General features: G+C 37.2%; 1 protein-coding gene across 1 annotated transcript in view; it reads right to left on the reverse strand.

The window, feature by feature from the left end:
* Positions 1-18,107, reverse strand: part of myo10l3 (myosin X, like 3) — an 81,452-nt gene that overhangs the window by 33,481 nt on the left and 29,864 nt on the right. The window contains exons 4-18 of the mRNA XM_051904621.1: positions 17,146-17,333; positions 15,608-15,742; positions 15,345-15,483; positions 15,157-15,241; positions 14,953-15,059; positions 14,593-14,722; positions 13,321-13,439; positions 11,457-11,603; positions 11,265-11,365; positions 9,245-9,311; positions 7,481-7,573; positions 7,082-7,150; positions 5,741-5,823; positions 4,459-4,567; positions 2,809-2,889 (exon numbers count right to left, since the gene is read on the reverse strand). Of these exons, the coding sequence (XP_051760581.1) occupies positions 2,809-2,889; positions 4,459-4,567; positions 5,741-5,823; positions 7,082-7,150; positions 7,481-7,573; positions 9,245-9,311; positions 11,265-11,365; positions 11,457-11,603; positions 13,321-13,439; positions 14,593-14,722; positions 14,953-15,059; positions 15,157-15,241; positions 15,345-15,483; positions 15,608-15,742; positions 17,146-17,333 (1,653 nt within the window). The remainder of the gene's footprint in view (positions 1-2,808; positions 2,890-4,458; positions 4,568-5,740; positions 5,824-7,081; positions 7,151-7,480; positions 7,574-9,244; positions 9,312-11,264; positions 11,366-11,456; positions 11,604-13,320; positions 13,440-14,592; positions 14,723-14,952; positions 15,060-15,156; positions 15,242-15,344; positions 15,484-15,607; positions 15,743-17,145; positions 17,334-18,107) is intronic.

Raw genomic sequence — 18,107 nt, forward strand, 5'->3', positions numbered from 1 at the left:
ATAAACATTTGAAATATATCAGTCTGTGTGTAAGGAATGAATATAATATACAAGTTTCACTTTTTGAATGGAATTAGTGAAATAAATCAACTTTTTGATGATATTCTAATTATATGACCAGCACCTGTATTTAATGCACAGCGTAAGTAGCTGACCAGGTTTACATTTCACTGCAAGTTGTATTCTGTATATAACTATTCGTGATAAATAAAAAATATTGAATCTTAAATGTTAAAAGCAACATTACATCCTTAAAACAGGTGAAAAAAAATATATAGTATAAGACAAAATACACTCCTATTAAAGATATGAAAGATATAAAACAAGTCTTAATATCTTGTGTGTAGATTAAAAAAAAATGTATCTTGTTTCAAAACATTTCAGAAATTTTAACTGGAAAATATACACTACCGGTCAAAAGTTTGGAAACATTACTATTTTTAATGTTTCTGAACAAAGTCTCTTATGCTCATTAAGGCTGCATTTATTTCATAATATATACAGAAAAAAACAATAATATTGTGAAATATTATTACAATTTAAAATGGTGGTTTTCTATTTTAATATACTTTAAAATATAATTTATTTCTGTGATGCAAAGCCGAATTGTCAGCATCATTACTCCAGTCTTCAGTGTCACATGATCCTTCAGCAAACATTGTAATATGCTGATTTATTATCAATGTTGGAAACAGTTGTGCTGCTTAATATTATTTTATAACCTGTGATACTTTTTCAGGATTCTTTGATGAATAAAAAGTTTTAAAAATATCAGCATTTATTTAAAATAGAAATCTTTTGTAACAATATGCACTACCCTTCAAAAGTTTGGGGTCAGTAGTTATTTTTTTTCTCTCTTTTTTTTTAAAGAAATTAATACTTTTATTAAGCACGGATGTGTTAAATTGATAAAAAGTGATAGTAAAGATTTATACTGTTAGAATATAATTTATATTGTATTCATCAATGAATCCTGAAAAAAGTATCACAGGTTCCAAAAAAATATTAAGCAACACAACTGTTTTCAACATTAATAATAACTGAGTATCAAATCAGCATATTACAATGATTTCTGAAGGATCATGTGACACTGAAGACTGGAGTAATGATGCTGAAAATTCAGCTTTGCATCACAAGAATAAATTATATTTTAAAGTATATTAAAATAGAAAACCATAATTTTAAGAGACTTTGTTCAGAAACGTTAAAAATAGTAATGTTTCCAAACTTTTGACTGGTAATGTAACTTTTTAAATAAATACTTCATAAAGTGTATTTCACAGAGTAGGAGGATTGAAATGAAGGAATAATTGACTTGTCTTTTTTTGCCATTTTAAACCCATATGGATTTTTTATTCATTTAACACAAAACGAGAAATTACAAAGAATGTTCTTACTGTTATTTTCCATGTAATGAAAGCATATAGTGACCAGGTTCAGGTCTCACTGACAATCTTTCTCTCATTGCTCTTGAAACTCATTTGCTTTTCTGCATATTCAAATTTGGTGCATCAATATTTGGTTACGAGACAAGCAGGAACAGGAAATTATTGACTTCATATGTCGCACAACACATCTTAATGTGTTTGAATACGCGCACACTTGAATATGATTCACGGTCAGTGAAAAGGAAAGTTATTGGTGAATAACTCAAATTTGGGTCTGTTCCTCAAACAAAACTACTGTACAGGCCAAAAAGGTCCATTGTCCAAAGTGTAGTGATGCATCAAGCATAGCTTTTGCCACAAAATTTTGCTTAGCAACAATAAATGAGGCTGCGCCTTAAAGGGGACCTATTATGCCCCTTTTAACAAGATGTAATATAAGGATTTGGTGTCCCCAGAATGTGTCTGTGAAGTTTCATCTCAAAATACCCCACAGATCGTTTATTATAGCTTGTCAAATTTGCCCCTATTTGGGTGTGAGCAAAAACATGCCGTTTTTGTATGTGTCCCTTTAAATGCAAATGCTCCCTGCCCGTTTTCCAAAAGAGAGCGGAGCTTTAACGGCTCGCGCTTCGGTTGCTCAACAACAACAAAGCTGGAGAATCTCACGCAGCCAAAATGACGACTGTCAGTAACGGTGTTCAGCCTTACATTGTTCAAACCGGAGTCGGACACTAATGGAGAGACTCAGGAAGAAGTTACAACTTTTAGAATGAAACTGGACGTTTCTGATTGGTTTGTGGATAAATTTATGTAGTTGCTGTGGAGTTGATTCAACTCATCGACTAGCATGTGCTAGCATGTTAATCTTTTGTGCAAAACCTGTATGGACGGCCACTATACATAGCATACCTGTTTGCCAAACAGAGCCAAAATGACGGCGCCGTGGGTGAAAACGTGCAGATTAAGGGGTGGTAATATTATAATAAGATCCCCTTCCTACGTCACAAGGGGAGCGAAATCTGAGTGGGTCGTTTTTTCACATGCTTGCAGAGAAAGGCTTACCAAAACAAAGTTACTGGGTTGTCCTTTTTCACGTTTTCTGGGTTGGTAGATGCACCGGGACTCGATTATAACACTTAAACACTTATAACACTTAAAAGGTCAGATTTTCATGACTTTAGAAGACTTGAAATATTTAATTTGTATGGACTACTTTAAAGTGCTTTTGATCTTCTTTTTTTTAATCGAAAAGAGCAAACTTGAAGAGGAATAAATATAAATTGACAGACTTTCATTTTGAGGTGAACTATTCCTTTGAAAGTGACATTTAAAGCTTTTGGAAGATTGGTTTTATTGTCAGTTTGAAAGTAAATACGGTTTGAATGTGATATGGACAGTACAAATAATGTGTCGATCCTACCTTTTCCATGTTAGGTTTGATGCAGCGCACAAAGAAAGGGTTGGAGGCACTTAAAGTGGCCATCAGTGCATGAAGAGAGTCCTGAAACACAAATCACAAAAACACTAAATTACACCCCTGCATAGGAAAGTAACAGCACCAAAAGTGCTATTCAGCAACCAGAGCTGCTATTTGCTTGTCCATCCCACATCTCCCATTGAAGAGGGCAAACACAGGCAGTGACAGGGCCCATATTTACCCAGATACATCAAGGACCCTTCAACCTGGCACTCTGTCCCACAGTCTCAGACTGAGAGGCTCCAGGCTGGCTTTAATGACAGGGGAAAAGGGGAACATGCACGGACCCTGTCAAACCCTTGTGCCCGGTTTGTGGGTAATCCCCTGGCTTTAAGAGCCACAGTACAAGGGCAGCTGCCAAATCCCCTGCACGGCAGTTATGACATGCAAAGCCCCGTAACCCCCGCAAACCAGCAGATATACAGGGACTTAGACAAAGGGGACAAAACACACACATGCAAGGTACACTCACAGTCACACAAGTGCAGAAAAATAAACAAAAAATCCGCTAGGTTTGCACTTATAACCTTGAATGTCCACCCAGAATATTAAGCCCATACACAAGAACACAAAAGCTCTGTTTCAAAACTTACTGAGCTGCTTCACTGACTACTGTCTACACAGGCAGCGGTCTTTTAAGGGAGCATCCTAACTATCATGAAACCCAATAAGTGACTGATTTGGCAGCAATTCTGCGTGTCACACAAAAAGGACTCTGATGATTGATTTCAATAGAGTGCAACAGTGTCAGCGGCCTTGGTTCTAGTATTTTTTCCATTTAGTATTTTTTCCCATTAGAATTAAGATTTACATTTTTTAAAAATAAGCCATGAACCAATCCAATCAGCTATGGGGTGAATCAAAACATTACAAACTTTGATTTGAAGCAAAAAAGAATTTGAAAATCTCACAAAAAGACAAGACTGTGAAAGAACTAAAATCTCATGAAGCATTGTGAACGACAATCAAATTAAAAATGGAAAAATAAATAATTTTTGCTTTAAGGACAGAAACAGTATGTTACACTTATCGCAAATTATGCATAAAAATTTTAGTTTGAGAGTGTAGCGAGATGGACTCGATTACATAATTCGCAGTGCTTCATGGGAGTTGCCGTAAGTTTTGTGGAGATTTGATTGTCATGTTTCTCTGATTTGGTGGTAGTTTCTTTGCAGAAACAACCAGGAATTCGGCTGTTAAACAATTATTTACAAAAAAAAAATACATTAAACTAACGTGGGCTGATGGCCTCAGAAAAAAAAGCATATACCATTGATTAACATATCTTAAAGTACTGAATAAAATATAAGTTTTTAAATTAAAATTATTTTTGCTTTGTCAGCAATCTTGGATTTTTTTTTATAAAGATTTTGTCGCAATGCATTCTTTTTATGTGAAGGATATGATCCTGCCCTAAAATTGAGTAAAAACAAGAGCACATCTGCAATGCCTTACTATGTTGCCTACATAGGCAGCTCACTAGGTCTTGGAACAGAGCACGTGTCTCACAATCTTATCATCCTGATACTTTCAAAACGTAGTTTCACATAGTTACATCACATGGCACATTCCGATCATTGATCAGTGTCTCACCCTGAACTGAGAGCTGACGGTGGGTTTGCGGCGGGCAGTGCCCATCTTCAGAGTCTCGTCTCCACTCCTGCTACCAACACGCTCAAACAGGTCGTAGATGAAGTCAAGTCTGAGAGACACAGTAGAGATAATATCACTCACAGACATCATTCATATCAGCAGAAATGTAGATCAGCAACAACTGCTTCAGGGTAGTTGGATGTTTTAAGTTAAAACATCTAAGTGCCTATAGAAAATCATCATGCCCCTTTGAAATAGTCACAGAATTTGACTGAACTTGAGCAATTCTGCAGGGAAGAATAGGCAAATATTCCCCAACCTAGGTGTGCAAAGCTAGTACAGACATATCCACAAAGATTAATGGTTGTAATTAAAGGAAAAGGTGGCTCTATGAAGTATTAAATCAGGGGACTGATGATTATTACAACCCTGTTATTCTAGTTTTTCAGTTTTTTATTAATTTTCAGAACTGTTGCTTTTTCTTTCATTACTTTGATGTTGTAAGGCAAAAATAAAGGTTTTTCTTGGAATGGGTTTTAAATTCAGTCTTTACGACAAATAAAATAACTATTTCAAAGGGGTATGATGATTTTTTTATAGGCACTGTATATGGGGAAATTGTATGGGAAAGATTTTTGAACAGCCTTTTGCTTTCACTAGATATTTTGATATGGTTCTTATGTATGACAAATTCATTTTTAGAAGTAAAAATATTCCATGTAGTCTCTCAATTAATATAAGCTCATGGAAGCTACATAAATTAGTTTTTAGATACAGTTTAGTATCAAAAGACATGTCAACTTGACAAAAATATTTAGTGTCAACTACCCTTATAAAATGGCTAACACTTTAAAATAAGGTCTCATTTGTTAATCATATGTTAACATACTTCTACAGCATTTATTAATCTCAGTTATTCTTAGTCTGTTATTCATTTTCAGCATTTACTAATTATACTAACATTTAAATCAAAAGTTGTATTTGTTAACCTTAGTTAATGCACTGACATGAACACATTATCTATATATTTTCACTATATTCTTACTAATTAACATTAACATAGATTAACAAATGCTTTAAAATATATATTGCTCATTGTTATGTTAGCTAATGCATTAATGTTAAGAAATGACACCTTATTTTGAAGTGTTACCATTTTTTCAGTATGAAAAGTATCATTTACAGTACATGCATGATTACTGATCTCATGACAAGCTAGAAACTCTTAGGATCATAGAATCCACAGCATTGTTTAAAATATCAGAAATGAATGATTTGTCACCTGCTGTCCTTCAGCATGTTAAGAATATCATCTCTGAATGTGTCTCTGTTCTTCTCTAGAATGCCACGTACATCATACAATACCTGACACACAAAGAAAAGTTACAGAATACATGTACAGTAATGTAAAATTGATCTATTTATAGAATTTTTTATTAAATCATTTTTTTTTTTTTTTTACATAGCCCCTTTATGTAACCCTGCATGTGTCTGCCCCAACATTTCTAGCTGAATAGAATTGAATTATGTGAAGAAAATACACTGTCTCTGATTCCTGCGTTGTACTTTCAGCCAATTGATGAGAGACCAAAGAGAGAGGTTGATCGAGCTGGTGCTGCCGAAGTTTAATGCAGTCACCTGTTGAGTATTACTCAGTCGTGACCTCCGTGGCGACAGATTCTTCCCCTGATCTTAACACCATGAAATAAACTCCTGAGCTGTAGAGTATGCAGCATCCACAACACATGCTGGGGATATTTATATCGCCAACTCGATAATTACAATCTCTCATTTAAACAGAGAATTCATCCAAAGCTTATAGTCCGATCTTTCATTTGTGCTGGCCAAGAGAGCAGATGCTAAAGATATTCTGCATTTGAAAGACTGGATTGATATTGTAGGAACATGTCAGACACTTTACACGCAACCTGCATATCTCAGCCTGTGGTAAAATCAGTATTTTTTGCTTGTTCTCCAGTAAAAAATCCATAAAAATCCATAAAACAAGATATATTTACCTGAGAAGCAAAATTACTTTATTTACTTTTGCTTCTCAGGTATATTTTTACTGGTAAACAAGACTAAAATACTGATTAAAATTATTTTTTGAAGTAAAAAAGTAAAAGCAAGTGCAAAAGCAAGTGAAAAGCAAGTAGAAGTGTGAATGAAAACTGTCAGGAAATAAAAACTGCAACTAGAGAAGGAGCTGGACAGCATGCCAAATGGTTCTCATGGGAATGCATGTTAGCCGTGTGGTTCCAGCACATTAAACTGTGAAGGCTCCGTGTGGTGCCTATGGTGAAAGGGCAAGCCAACTCTTCACTTTCCATCTCTCTGAACTGACTGCTTTCTCTTACTCTCCTGAACAGGCTCTCTTACAGCTTGAAACTGACACTGCAGATGATAAGAGAGTGAGAAGACTGGGGAAGTCCTCTTGGTAATTACACCTGTGCAATAGTGATTGACCGGTATATCAGTCAATATTTGAGATTATAGGTGCCAACACAAATGGTCATTCCACCTCCTGTTGGTTTCAAAATGTAGACCTTATAAAATCTTTCCAACCTCACAAATAATAGTATATAAATAATCCAAAAATAACACTGTGTGTTAATGTAATTACCTCTCCTGCATAGTGTTTAATACCAAACTGGTGATCTGCCACTCTTGGTTTCACGTAGTAAGGGTTTGTCTGCAGAGACAGAAACGCATAACACATTATTTCACATTGATTATCTTTCGCAGTGCGCGCACTCAAAGATACTTGAGTCGAGGCAGACTGTATGTGGGTTCTCCGAGGACACACTCATTGTTCCTGCGGCCTGAGGAAAGCCTGCTCACGTTACCGTATTGTGCATGTGCGTGTGAGAGGCTGTGGGGGTGTGACTGGGTGGTGCCTACTGGCTCAGCGCTGGTCTTTATCAGCGAGTTTAAAGAAGAATTAACTCTCTGTGATCTGAAATGAGACGAGGAGAAGAAAGTCCACAATATGTCTGTGAGTGATTTGAAAAGAAGGACTTACTGCATGCCGGCTGTGGAGTTTCTCCAGCAGGGTGTAGTCCGTGCCTTTAGGGAATCTGCTTTCTTCATTGATAAGAGCCAACATGCCCAGTTTCTGAGGAAAGAGCACACTGATCTAAGCACATGTTCTCCACATCAACCACAGGGGTCTCGTTCATAATCATTCAGGAGTGTTAATCATAATCGCTTGAACAGCAGCCAGGCATTCATTGCTAGTGTCAAATACTGCCTCTCAAATTACACACATATTTACTTAATTATATAGTCATTTGTGCAAGATATTGTCCAAAGGTTATTTTAAAGGGTTAGTTAGTTCACCCAAAAATGAAAATTCTGTCATTAATTACTCACACTCATGTTGTTCCAAAGATATTTTTGATGAAATCTGAGAGGTTTCTGATTCTATGCTGTTGATGTAGTGAACACAGTGCAGTGCTTCCGGGTTCTACGTTAGAACGCTGACTCATTATTGGCCAGCTCCTGCGTCAGCATCACACACATGCGTCGTGCTGCTCACGTGAACAGCATCGGCCAATACTGAGCCGGCATTCAGAACCTGGAAGCACTGCACTGTGTCTACAACGTAAACAGCATAGGAGACTGGCAGGGAAGAGAAGAAATTGTCGAATAAAGTCGTAATTTTTGTTTTTTTGCACACAAAAAGTATTCTTGTCATTTCATAACATTAAGATTGAACCACTGTAGTCACATGGACATTTAGAAAGACATGAGGGTGAGTAATTAATGACTCTAAAACGTTCCCTGTTGAATGTTAGAAAAACATTTATGTATGCAAATTCACTTTAGGATGTTTAGCAGATAATGTACAAAACAATTACATTTTGAAACTTTTCCAGACCTCTTAGAGATGTACACTTCTGTTCAAAATTTTGGGGTCAGTAAGTCTCACCAAGGCTGCATTTATTTGATCAAAACTTGAGTCCAAACAGTAATATTGTGAATTACAACAATTTAAAAATAACAGTTTCTATTTTAATGTATTTTAAAATATAATTTATTTCTGTGATGGCAAAGCTGAATGTTCATCATCATTACTCCAGTCTCCAGTGTCACATGATCCTTCAGAAAGCATTCTGATATGCTGATTTGCTGCTCAAGAAACATTTCTTATTATCAGCATTGAAAACAGTTGTTCTGCTTAATATTTTTGTGGAAGAACTCTTTGATGAATAGAAAATTCAAAATAACAGCATTTATTTGAAACAGAAATCTTTTGTAACATTATAAATGACTTTACTGTCACTATTGATTAATTTAATGTGTCCTTGCTGAATAAAAGCATTAATAAAAAGAAAAATCTTATTGACCCCACACTTAGGATGGCAGTGTAAATGATGTAGAGCAGGGGTGTCTAATCCTGCTTCTGCACTGTCCTGCAGAGTTTAGCTCCAACCCTAATTAAAAACACCTGGACCAGCTAATCAAGGTCTTACTACAGGCTAGAAACTTCTAGGCAGGTGTGTTGAGGCAAGTTGGAGCTAAACTCTGGAGGACAGTGGCCCTCCAGGACCGAGTTTGGACACCTCTGATGTAGAGGAAATGATGCAGAGAAGAGACGGGAACATCACCTGTATGAGCATCACGGCTAAACTAGTTTGGCATGGACCCGTATTTACTTTAAGACCATCTAGTCTGCAAATCTTTCTGACTACTGTAGTTGTAGCTTGAGATTATGTGCTACTGGTTATCAATTAAACAGTTTCTAATGAGCACTGTGAGAGCCGATTAAAGGTTAAAAGGCCACCTTTTCGATCAGATCCAAACACTCTGCGTTGTCCATCCAATCGATGGCTTCCCAGTGTATCCCCTCCCTGTGTGGAGACACAAGAGAACCTCTTGAGCAACAGATACACACATCACAACACCACAAGTACACAAAGGTGGTATTATCCTCAGGGTTCATGTGATGAAATGAGCTGTGACCGGGCTCTGCTGACCCCCCTCAGCCATTACATTTCAACACAAGAACACAACTGTGTGGGAAAGAGGAGACCCATTCACACATCTGGCAGAGTGCCTCCATAGCCACTACAGCAAGAAGAGGCAGAGAAACCCTCTCCCTTAGTTCATCTGCTATCTCTCCATCACTCTGCCCTAAAAAAAAAAAAAAAGAGAGCGCAGGACAGTCCATGTCCTGCACATCATGTCACATACACCTCTGGGACACGTCGCACCTCCACCCTTCTATACTATTTCACCCCAGTGTGACCTGAGCTCTCTGTGACACCTGATAGCGTGAAGCTACGTGTCTCAGACCAGCCTGTGTCAGACTCTTCTGTTTTCCACAGCGATTTCATGTCCTGATGATGATGTAACTCTGAGGACATAATCTGCGCAAGGACAGCCGTGCACATGAATGCTTGGTCAACACATCACAGGTGTGCAGTCCAGTTGTATTCACTTACTTATTTTTACATTGTGTGTCAGGAACAGACCTCAGTATTTAAAAGTTCCTTTTACATGTCTGAGTATGTGTTGTTGTTAGCTAAAACTAGCTATAATGCTAACTATGTATTTTAAGATTTTTAAGACCTGAAACACACTGTACACAAGTATGACGCAAACACCTCTAGCTAAAGTTTGTGCACCGAATTGTCTCATTAGCATTAGCGTAAACATTAGCCTAAAGTGTTTTTTTCTAGAGTCGGTTTTCTTGCGTACTTTAAAACAAAGCAGTGTCTCCTACAGTTACTTTTCTCACTATAGCAGACATTAACATAAATAGTTATATATCTACAGTCATTTCAGGTGAACTACTGTCATGGTAGAGCAACAGTTTGAAATGAAAAGCTAGTTAAAGTAATAGCTAGCTGAATAATAGGACAACCAGTTAGTCTGTACAGATATTTGGTAAGCATGTGTTAATATTCAGTAAACTAGCAATAAGGATGTTTGTAAGATTCTCCAAGATCCTCAAGGCCTGAAAAATACTTTGAAATGTGTCAGAGTGCAATTCATAATGCAAAACAACCACGCATTGCATTCCTAGAGTGGCCACAAGGGGCGCTCCAATTAGCACTGCCTTTTTCTAGTCAATTTTCTCTTTCAAGTCATTATGCCTGAGCAGTTTGAAAACAACTTTGAGGAGAATGTTAGTTACTAAATTAAATAAATATCACCCCCTTGAGTACAAAAGTCTGTTTTCACCACAGTAATGCAAGATCTCATGTGCTGAATCTGTATATGCACATTTCCCTTCTATATAGTAGGCAAAAAAACAGTATGTACTGTATATGTCCGAATGAATAGTATTTGAAAAATAGTAGGCGAATAGTACCCAGATGACCTACAATTTCTGCCGAGATTCTGAAGTGTGCATCTGATGGACACTTTACAATCCCATGAGGCCATGGGAGCGGATTTGTGAATGGTGGGGAAATGATGGAAGAGACGAAATGGGTCACGGCAATGCGAATGTAGTTTTTCTAGGTTGCATTTATACTAAACGCATGCATACTTTGCGACCATTGAAAAAGCATGTTCTATTTATTAAGTTTTTCATCAAACGAATGCAATTTTAGCACACGTCTATGCGCTTTCAATGCGCTGATCAAGCATTTGGGTGGAGTATGGTTTAGGCTTCATGATCATACATAAACCTAATTTTTCTTATCTATCTACCTATATAGAGGATGGAAGACAGTGTAGGACGACTACCTAAGCTGGTTTTTAGAGCAAAATTAGGTCAAAATCTAAGAAATAAAGTACTTTTTGCTTCCATGTGCTGGATTTCAATGCTAATAAGGATCACTGGCAGGACCCACCTGTTATATTCAAGCTGCTCCAGGGAGAAGATGTGCTTGTTGAAGTACTCCTGGAGCTTCTCGTTGGCATAGTTAATGTTGAACTGCTCGAACCGGTTCACCTAGAGAGGGGGGAAGTCATAAAAACATGACAACATGCCATCAACAAGTTGTCTGGAACATTTTACCTCTCTGTACTCAACGAACTCTCACCTCGAAGTTCTCAAAGCCAAAGATATCCAAAATGCCAATGGACTTGAAGTTGTCCTTTCCTTTGATTTTCTGGTTGATTCGGGTGATGATCCAAGAAAAACACTGGGAATACAATGCCATGGCCACAGAGTCCCGGGAATCAACTGCCTTTGGAAAGCAGGGCAGAGACAAATATTAATCCAGAGATATTTTTCCTTTAGTTAGCCTCCAACAGTGCCATTTAAAGCCACAAAATCAACAAGCAATGTCTCTAGAGATTATTACAAAACACAAAAAGATCTATTTGCATTTCAACATCATGAAAAAAAAAAACTTTTTGGAATGAATTTGCAGGGTTTTTACTCTCTATAAACGTGCCACGAGTGCGTAGTTTGAAAACAATGCATGTCTTTCCTGATTTATAGCTGAGATTGGATAAAATACAGTGGCCCCAATACGTATTTGGACACTTAAGCCACATTTAAACCACCCAATGGTTTTTAAATTATACTCAAAAGGAAGATAAAAATTATTTCTGGTTGTCAAACAGTAGTGGAACATGTTCATGTTAATGTGATGAACTACACTGGTGCAGGGATACAGATACTCACTGTCAGAACTGACTTTATACAGTACATCCACTAAAACTTCCCAACCAATTCATTTTGTAAAAGTGATGAAAACTGAGGAAGCTCTTGAGAAATATCTGCTTCTGGAGTTTCAGTTTAACTCATAAACCCAGCAATAACCCTGAGCTGCTATTACTAGATTACAGAAGGGAGAAAGTTAATAACCACAAATTAGCCTCTGCTATTCCTAAGAACACCAAACTCCCGTCTATTGTTTCAGCAACACTATAATTCATCAGACAGAGACACTTCTGCCTGATTCTGAACAGTGTGTTGGCTCCATCAGAAAGACCTGAAAGAATGGCTGTTTGTGCAGGATACGTCCAATGGCAGCTGTTGAGGTCCTGGCCACTGTGTTAGTGCATTATGAGAAAAAGAGGAGGAGGAATAAGGGCCTCCATTAAGACGTGGCCCTGCTTTATGACCGCTGACACAGGCTGGAGTTAGTGGCCATTGTCTTTGTTCATGAAAAGATTGCTTGTGTGTTTCTACCGAGTTGGTCACAAAGGCCAGGGCCAGTTCTACATGCTGGACGAGATTTATGGGATAATGTGGGTTGGGGTATTTTTATTCTTCGCATGCACACACTTTCTCCCCTTTCCCCCCATTGGTATAGCTCTCTTTTTCAAACCAGTTTCCAAATACAAAAAACAAGCCTTTGATCTTTATTCACTTGACCATGAACTTTCATTGCGGGAAAGAGGAATTCTTAAGAGTTCATTTTAAAGCTCTGCACTATAGCTAAACTGACTGTCTCTTGTGTTTACCGTGCATATTTGTGTGGTAGGCTGCCCCCATTAGGCGGCTGCTAACCGCCGTCTCCACACTCTGCCTCTATTGTGTTTTTTCTCATGAGATCTTTATCACTGAGTTATTATAGCAGGAATCCAAGGGGACAAAAAAACAGGAAATGGTACCAAGTCACGCAAAGACACTTTCTACACAGGCGTATGAGTGTGAGCATGTTTTTTAATGACAGTCTGTCATTAAATCTGGGGTGAGTGTAGGGATGCAGGGAAAGGAACTTGTCTCTGGACACACTGAGGGCAGAGCACAGACATGCCCTGACATGATACAACATGAAGGGTAAAACAAACAAAAAAAAATCTGTACCAGAAATATAAGACTTTTTGAAATCACTGCCCAAACTTATGCTAAGATGTAAATAAACCAGATTTAAACAGAGATCTTATTCCTAGACATGCCAGTAACAATATACAACATCGTAAAAATGGATGGATGTCCTGGTTCCTTACCTGTTCCACAGTGAGCGGTGAGCAAATTTCTTCTCCTCGCAGGATCATGGACCGCTGTGTCAGAACCTCAGACAGCTGAAAGGAGTCGAGTCCCAGCAGATCACTGACGACACTGACCACTGTCATTCAAATAAACACACTGCATAAGCCTTCACAACTGTGGAAAGTGTGTATGCATACATAGTTATGGATGGTCTTCAATGGTTATTATTACCATGTACAAAATATATACACATACATTTATATGTGACCCTGGACCACAAAACCAGTCATAAGTCGCACGGGTATATTTGTAGCAATAGCCAACAATACATTGTATGGGTCAAAATTATCGATTTTTCTTTTATGCCAAAAATCATTGGGATGATAATATTATCATGTTCCATGAAGATATTTTTTAAATTTCCTACCGCAAATATATCAAAAATGTTATTTTTGTGAGTGGATATGCATTGCTAAGGACTTCATTTGGACAACTTTAAATGCGATTTTCTCAATATTTAGATTTTTTTGCACCCTCAGATTCCAGATTTTCAAATAGTTGTATCTCAGCTAAATATTGTCCTATCCTAACAAATTATACATCAATGGAAAGCTTATTTGTTCAGATTTCAGATGGTGTATAAATCTCAATTTCAAAAAATTTACCCTTATGACTGGTTTTATGGTCCAGGGTCACAAATATACATTTAGTAAATTTTCCATCATGATATGATATTATTTATTATTTTTTTATTAGATCAGTATTAAATGTACATAAATATCTTATCCAAATTTAAATACTGACATAATATTTAATATTTATTATTTTGTCAATATTCAAAGAGCAAATTGACTCTTCAGTTAAATTTATGTCTTCAGCATATTTTTGAAAATAATTATAAAATGTTCCAAAAAATCAAATTGGATCAAACGGTGACCGAAATTTCAGATTTCAGGATGCATCGCAAACATAAAATAAAGAATCATAGTCAAACCTGCAACTGTTCAAAAGTTTGGTTTTTTTTTTTTTTTTAACAAATGAATGCTTTTATTTATAAAGGATGCATACATTGATCAAACGTAACAGTAAAGACATAATGTTACAAAATATTTTTATTTCAAATAAATAATTAACTTTCTATTCATCAAAGAATCCTGAGAAAGAAAGCAGTATAACTGTTTTTAACATTAATAATACGAAGAAATGTTTCTTGAGCACCAAATCAGCATTTTAGAATGATTTCTAAAGGATCATGTGACACTAAAGACAAACGCTGATCTGTATCGAACCTCCTTTAGTGGTGATCTGAGCACCCCCTGCAGTCATGAACTCAATGTTGCCGATCTGTAAGACCCCAGACAGCAGCTTGAAGACGTCACGGATCTCTTCTTCCGTGAATTCCATCACCTTCAATGCTTCCTACAGTCATTAAAGAAAATAGAACATGAGGGTGAGTAAATGATGACAGAATTTTCATTTTTGGGTGAACTAACCCTTTAACTACAGAAAAGAGATGATGTGGTGCCCTCTAGTGGAATATTTATTAAAGCCCAATTGCATGGCATTAACCTCTGTGTGTGTCTGAGACAAGCAATTGTCTGAGAGTCAAGAATGCTGTCAAACACAGAGAATGCAAAATATTGACTGACCATCACACTATCATAGAGGTGTTTGTCATCCAAGCTTCTGTCTTTCACACAGCCAGACTGGCTGAGGTAATGATACGCCTCGGGAGAATCAGCCAGCATGTACATTTCTGAGGATGAGAACACAGCGTTATATCGCAACACAATGGCCAGAGAGAAAGATTCAGCTTGTTTAAAGTTGAAGTGTGTAAAAAGATAAAATCTCACCTCTGTGCTCATGCTTAGCACCGGACAACAACGCATAGAAAATATGATAGTTCCTCTCTCCTGGATTCTGTCGCACAACTCGATTCTGGAATGTTATGACATTTTTAAAGCACAAAGCATTTAATACAACTGCTGATCTGCAGGTCTATAAATGGCTATAAATAAAAAAAAGAGTAAATAAAAGATACCTTTTCAAGTAAATAATCAATAATACAGCCGCCCTGAATATTTCCACTCTGAGAGAAGTGAAGCTGAATGAACTTGCCAAAGCGACTGGAGTTGTTGTTGTAAACGGTTTTAGCATTTCCAAACGCTTCCATTATTGGACTGGAGAAGAGAAAGAACAGGTGTTAAAATGGAAAGAGATACAACAATGTGTCGAAGTATAGTGTGTGTGTGCGTGCGTGCGTGCGTGTGTGCGTGTGTGTGTGTGTGTGTGTGTGTGTATGACCTGCTCTGTACAATGGCCTGCTCCACCCTGGTGGTCCTCTCTGACAGCGGAGAGCCTGTGGAGTTCTGACTCATGACAGACAGGAACTTCAGCAGCAGTTTGGTGCTTTCTGTCTTCCCAGCACCACTCTCTCCACTGAGAACACATACACATGAAGCATACAGTAAACACACAAGCACACTTTTGTCTGTAGTTTTATATGTTTTGCATATTGTAACATATACTTATAAGTAAAAATATCACAACCATTAAAAAGTTTTTGAAAGAAGTCTCTTATGCTCACCAAGTCTAAACAGTAATATTGTGAAATAAAAAATTAAAATAACTGTTTTACTATAATTAAAAATGTAGTTTATTCCTGTGATGGCAGGCATCATTCAGCATTTCAGCATCATTACTCCAGTCTTCAGTGTCACATGATCCTTCAGAAATCAATCTAATATGTTGATTTGCTGCTCAAGAAACATTTCTTATCATTATCAATGTTGAAAACAGTTGTGCTGCTTAATATTTTTTTGGAAACCGTGATACATTTGTGATACAATCAGGATTCTTTGATGAAGTTCAGCATTTATTTGGAACAGAAATCTTCTATAACATTATAAACTTTCTGTAACAATATTTACTTTCACTTTTGATCAATTTAATGCATCCTTGCTAAATAAAATTATTAATTTCTTTAAAAAACAAAAATCTTTTGAACTGTAGTGTATATTTAAATGAATACAAACTGCGTCACCCATCATAGCCGAAACCCCTACATTAATAATATCTACTCCTGAATGGTGAATTCCCTGAATTCCTTTTCACCACATTTAAAGGTGTAATGTGTAAATTTTAGGAGGATAAATTTCTTTCTCCATGTCCAGTGAAGTGATATATTGATCTACACTTGTTCCCTGTGCAGTCTGTGGTGCCCTTAGAACTGTGCATACTCTCACAATGCTGTTAACTCCCTACAATTTGAAAGGTTTTATTAAGATGGTCAAATACCATATAAAGACTTTGCACAAACACCCAATCACTCCACTCTGAATTGCTGTGGTGCTTACACTACACAACAAGATTCCTTGTCATCTGTCGTTGTGTTGTTATAGCAGCGCACACACTACACAACACAACTCTGATGAGGTGTACAAACTACAAGACATTTGGTCAAGAGGTAGTCCCGACCAACAGCGAAAAAAAACTTTTCTCACGTGATTCACGTGAGAACTTTCCGCAAGTGATTACGACAAATTTTCCGCTTATACCATCTGCACTGTGATTGGCTGGATTAGTTCCACCTTATCGATGCATTGCACACACTACAAGATCACGTGGCCATAATATCAAATAGGTTTGAAAATATTGCAGCGTCTGACTACTTATGACCGACTCAGATCACGTCGATGACCTTCTGATACTTATCAAGCATTGGCGACCACAAAGAGCACTGAATACTGCATCAAAATTACAATTTAATTCCTTTGAAATATAATAATACAATCAATAATACAATCAATGTGATGCTTTTAAAAGAAGCAGCAGCACATTACCTGATCAGCACACACTGACTGTCGTGTCTCTTCCACAGGCAGCGGTAACACTCGTTGGCCACAGCAAAGATGTGTGGAGGTAGTTCACCCAGATGATGTCTGCTGTACACATCCACTGCCTCGGTGTCATACAGTCCTGATATCTGCTTATAAGGGTTCACGGCCGCTAGGATGGAGCCAATGTTAGTCTGCAAGGTAGAATGAACAACAATAAGAAGATACAGGTTACACTGTTATATTTTTACACTGTTATATTATACTTACACTGTTTATATTTTTGATGTTGAACAAAGTATATATGGAAATGGAGATTTTGTTAAAACTCCAGAGACATTTGAACTTTTCCTGCCCAATAGACACTTTAACTAACTTTGACTCTAACGCCACTCATCTGGGAAAAAGAATCCATGAAAGTATTTTGTATTGTATCATTAAAGGGTTAGTTCACCCAAAAATGAAAATTCTGTCATTTATTACTCACCCTCATGCCGTTCCACACCCGTAAGACCTTCGTTAATCTTCGGAACGCAAACTGAGATATTTTTGTTGAAATCCGATGGCTCAGTGAGGCCTACATAGGGAGCAATGACATTTCCTCTCTCAAGATCCGTAAAGGTACTAAAAACATATTTAAATCAGTTCATGTGAGTACAGTGGTTCAATATTAATATTATAAAGCGACGAGAATATTTTTGGTGCGCCAAAAAACCAAAATAACGACTTATATGGTGATGGCGGATTTCAAAACACTGCTTCAGGAAACTTCGGAGCGTTATGAATCAGCGTGTCGAATCAGCGGTTCGGAGCGCCAAAATCACGTGATTTCAGCAGTTTGACGGTTTGACACGTGATTCGAATCATGATTCGATACGCTGATTCATTATGCTCCAAAGCTTCCTGAAGCAGTGTTTTGAAATCGGCCATCACTATATAAGTCGTTATTTTGTTTTTTTTGCCACACC

The sequence above is a fragment of the Ctenopharyngodon idella genome, chromosome 9 (assembly GCF_019924925.1).
Source record: "Ctenopharyngodon idella isolate HZGC_01 chromosome 9, HZGC01, whole genome shotgun sequence".
NCBI classification, from domain to species: domain Eukaryota; kingdom Metazoa; phylum Chordata; class Actinopteri; order Cypriniformes; family Xenocyprididae; genus Ctenopharyngodon; species Ctenopharyngodon idella.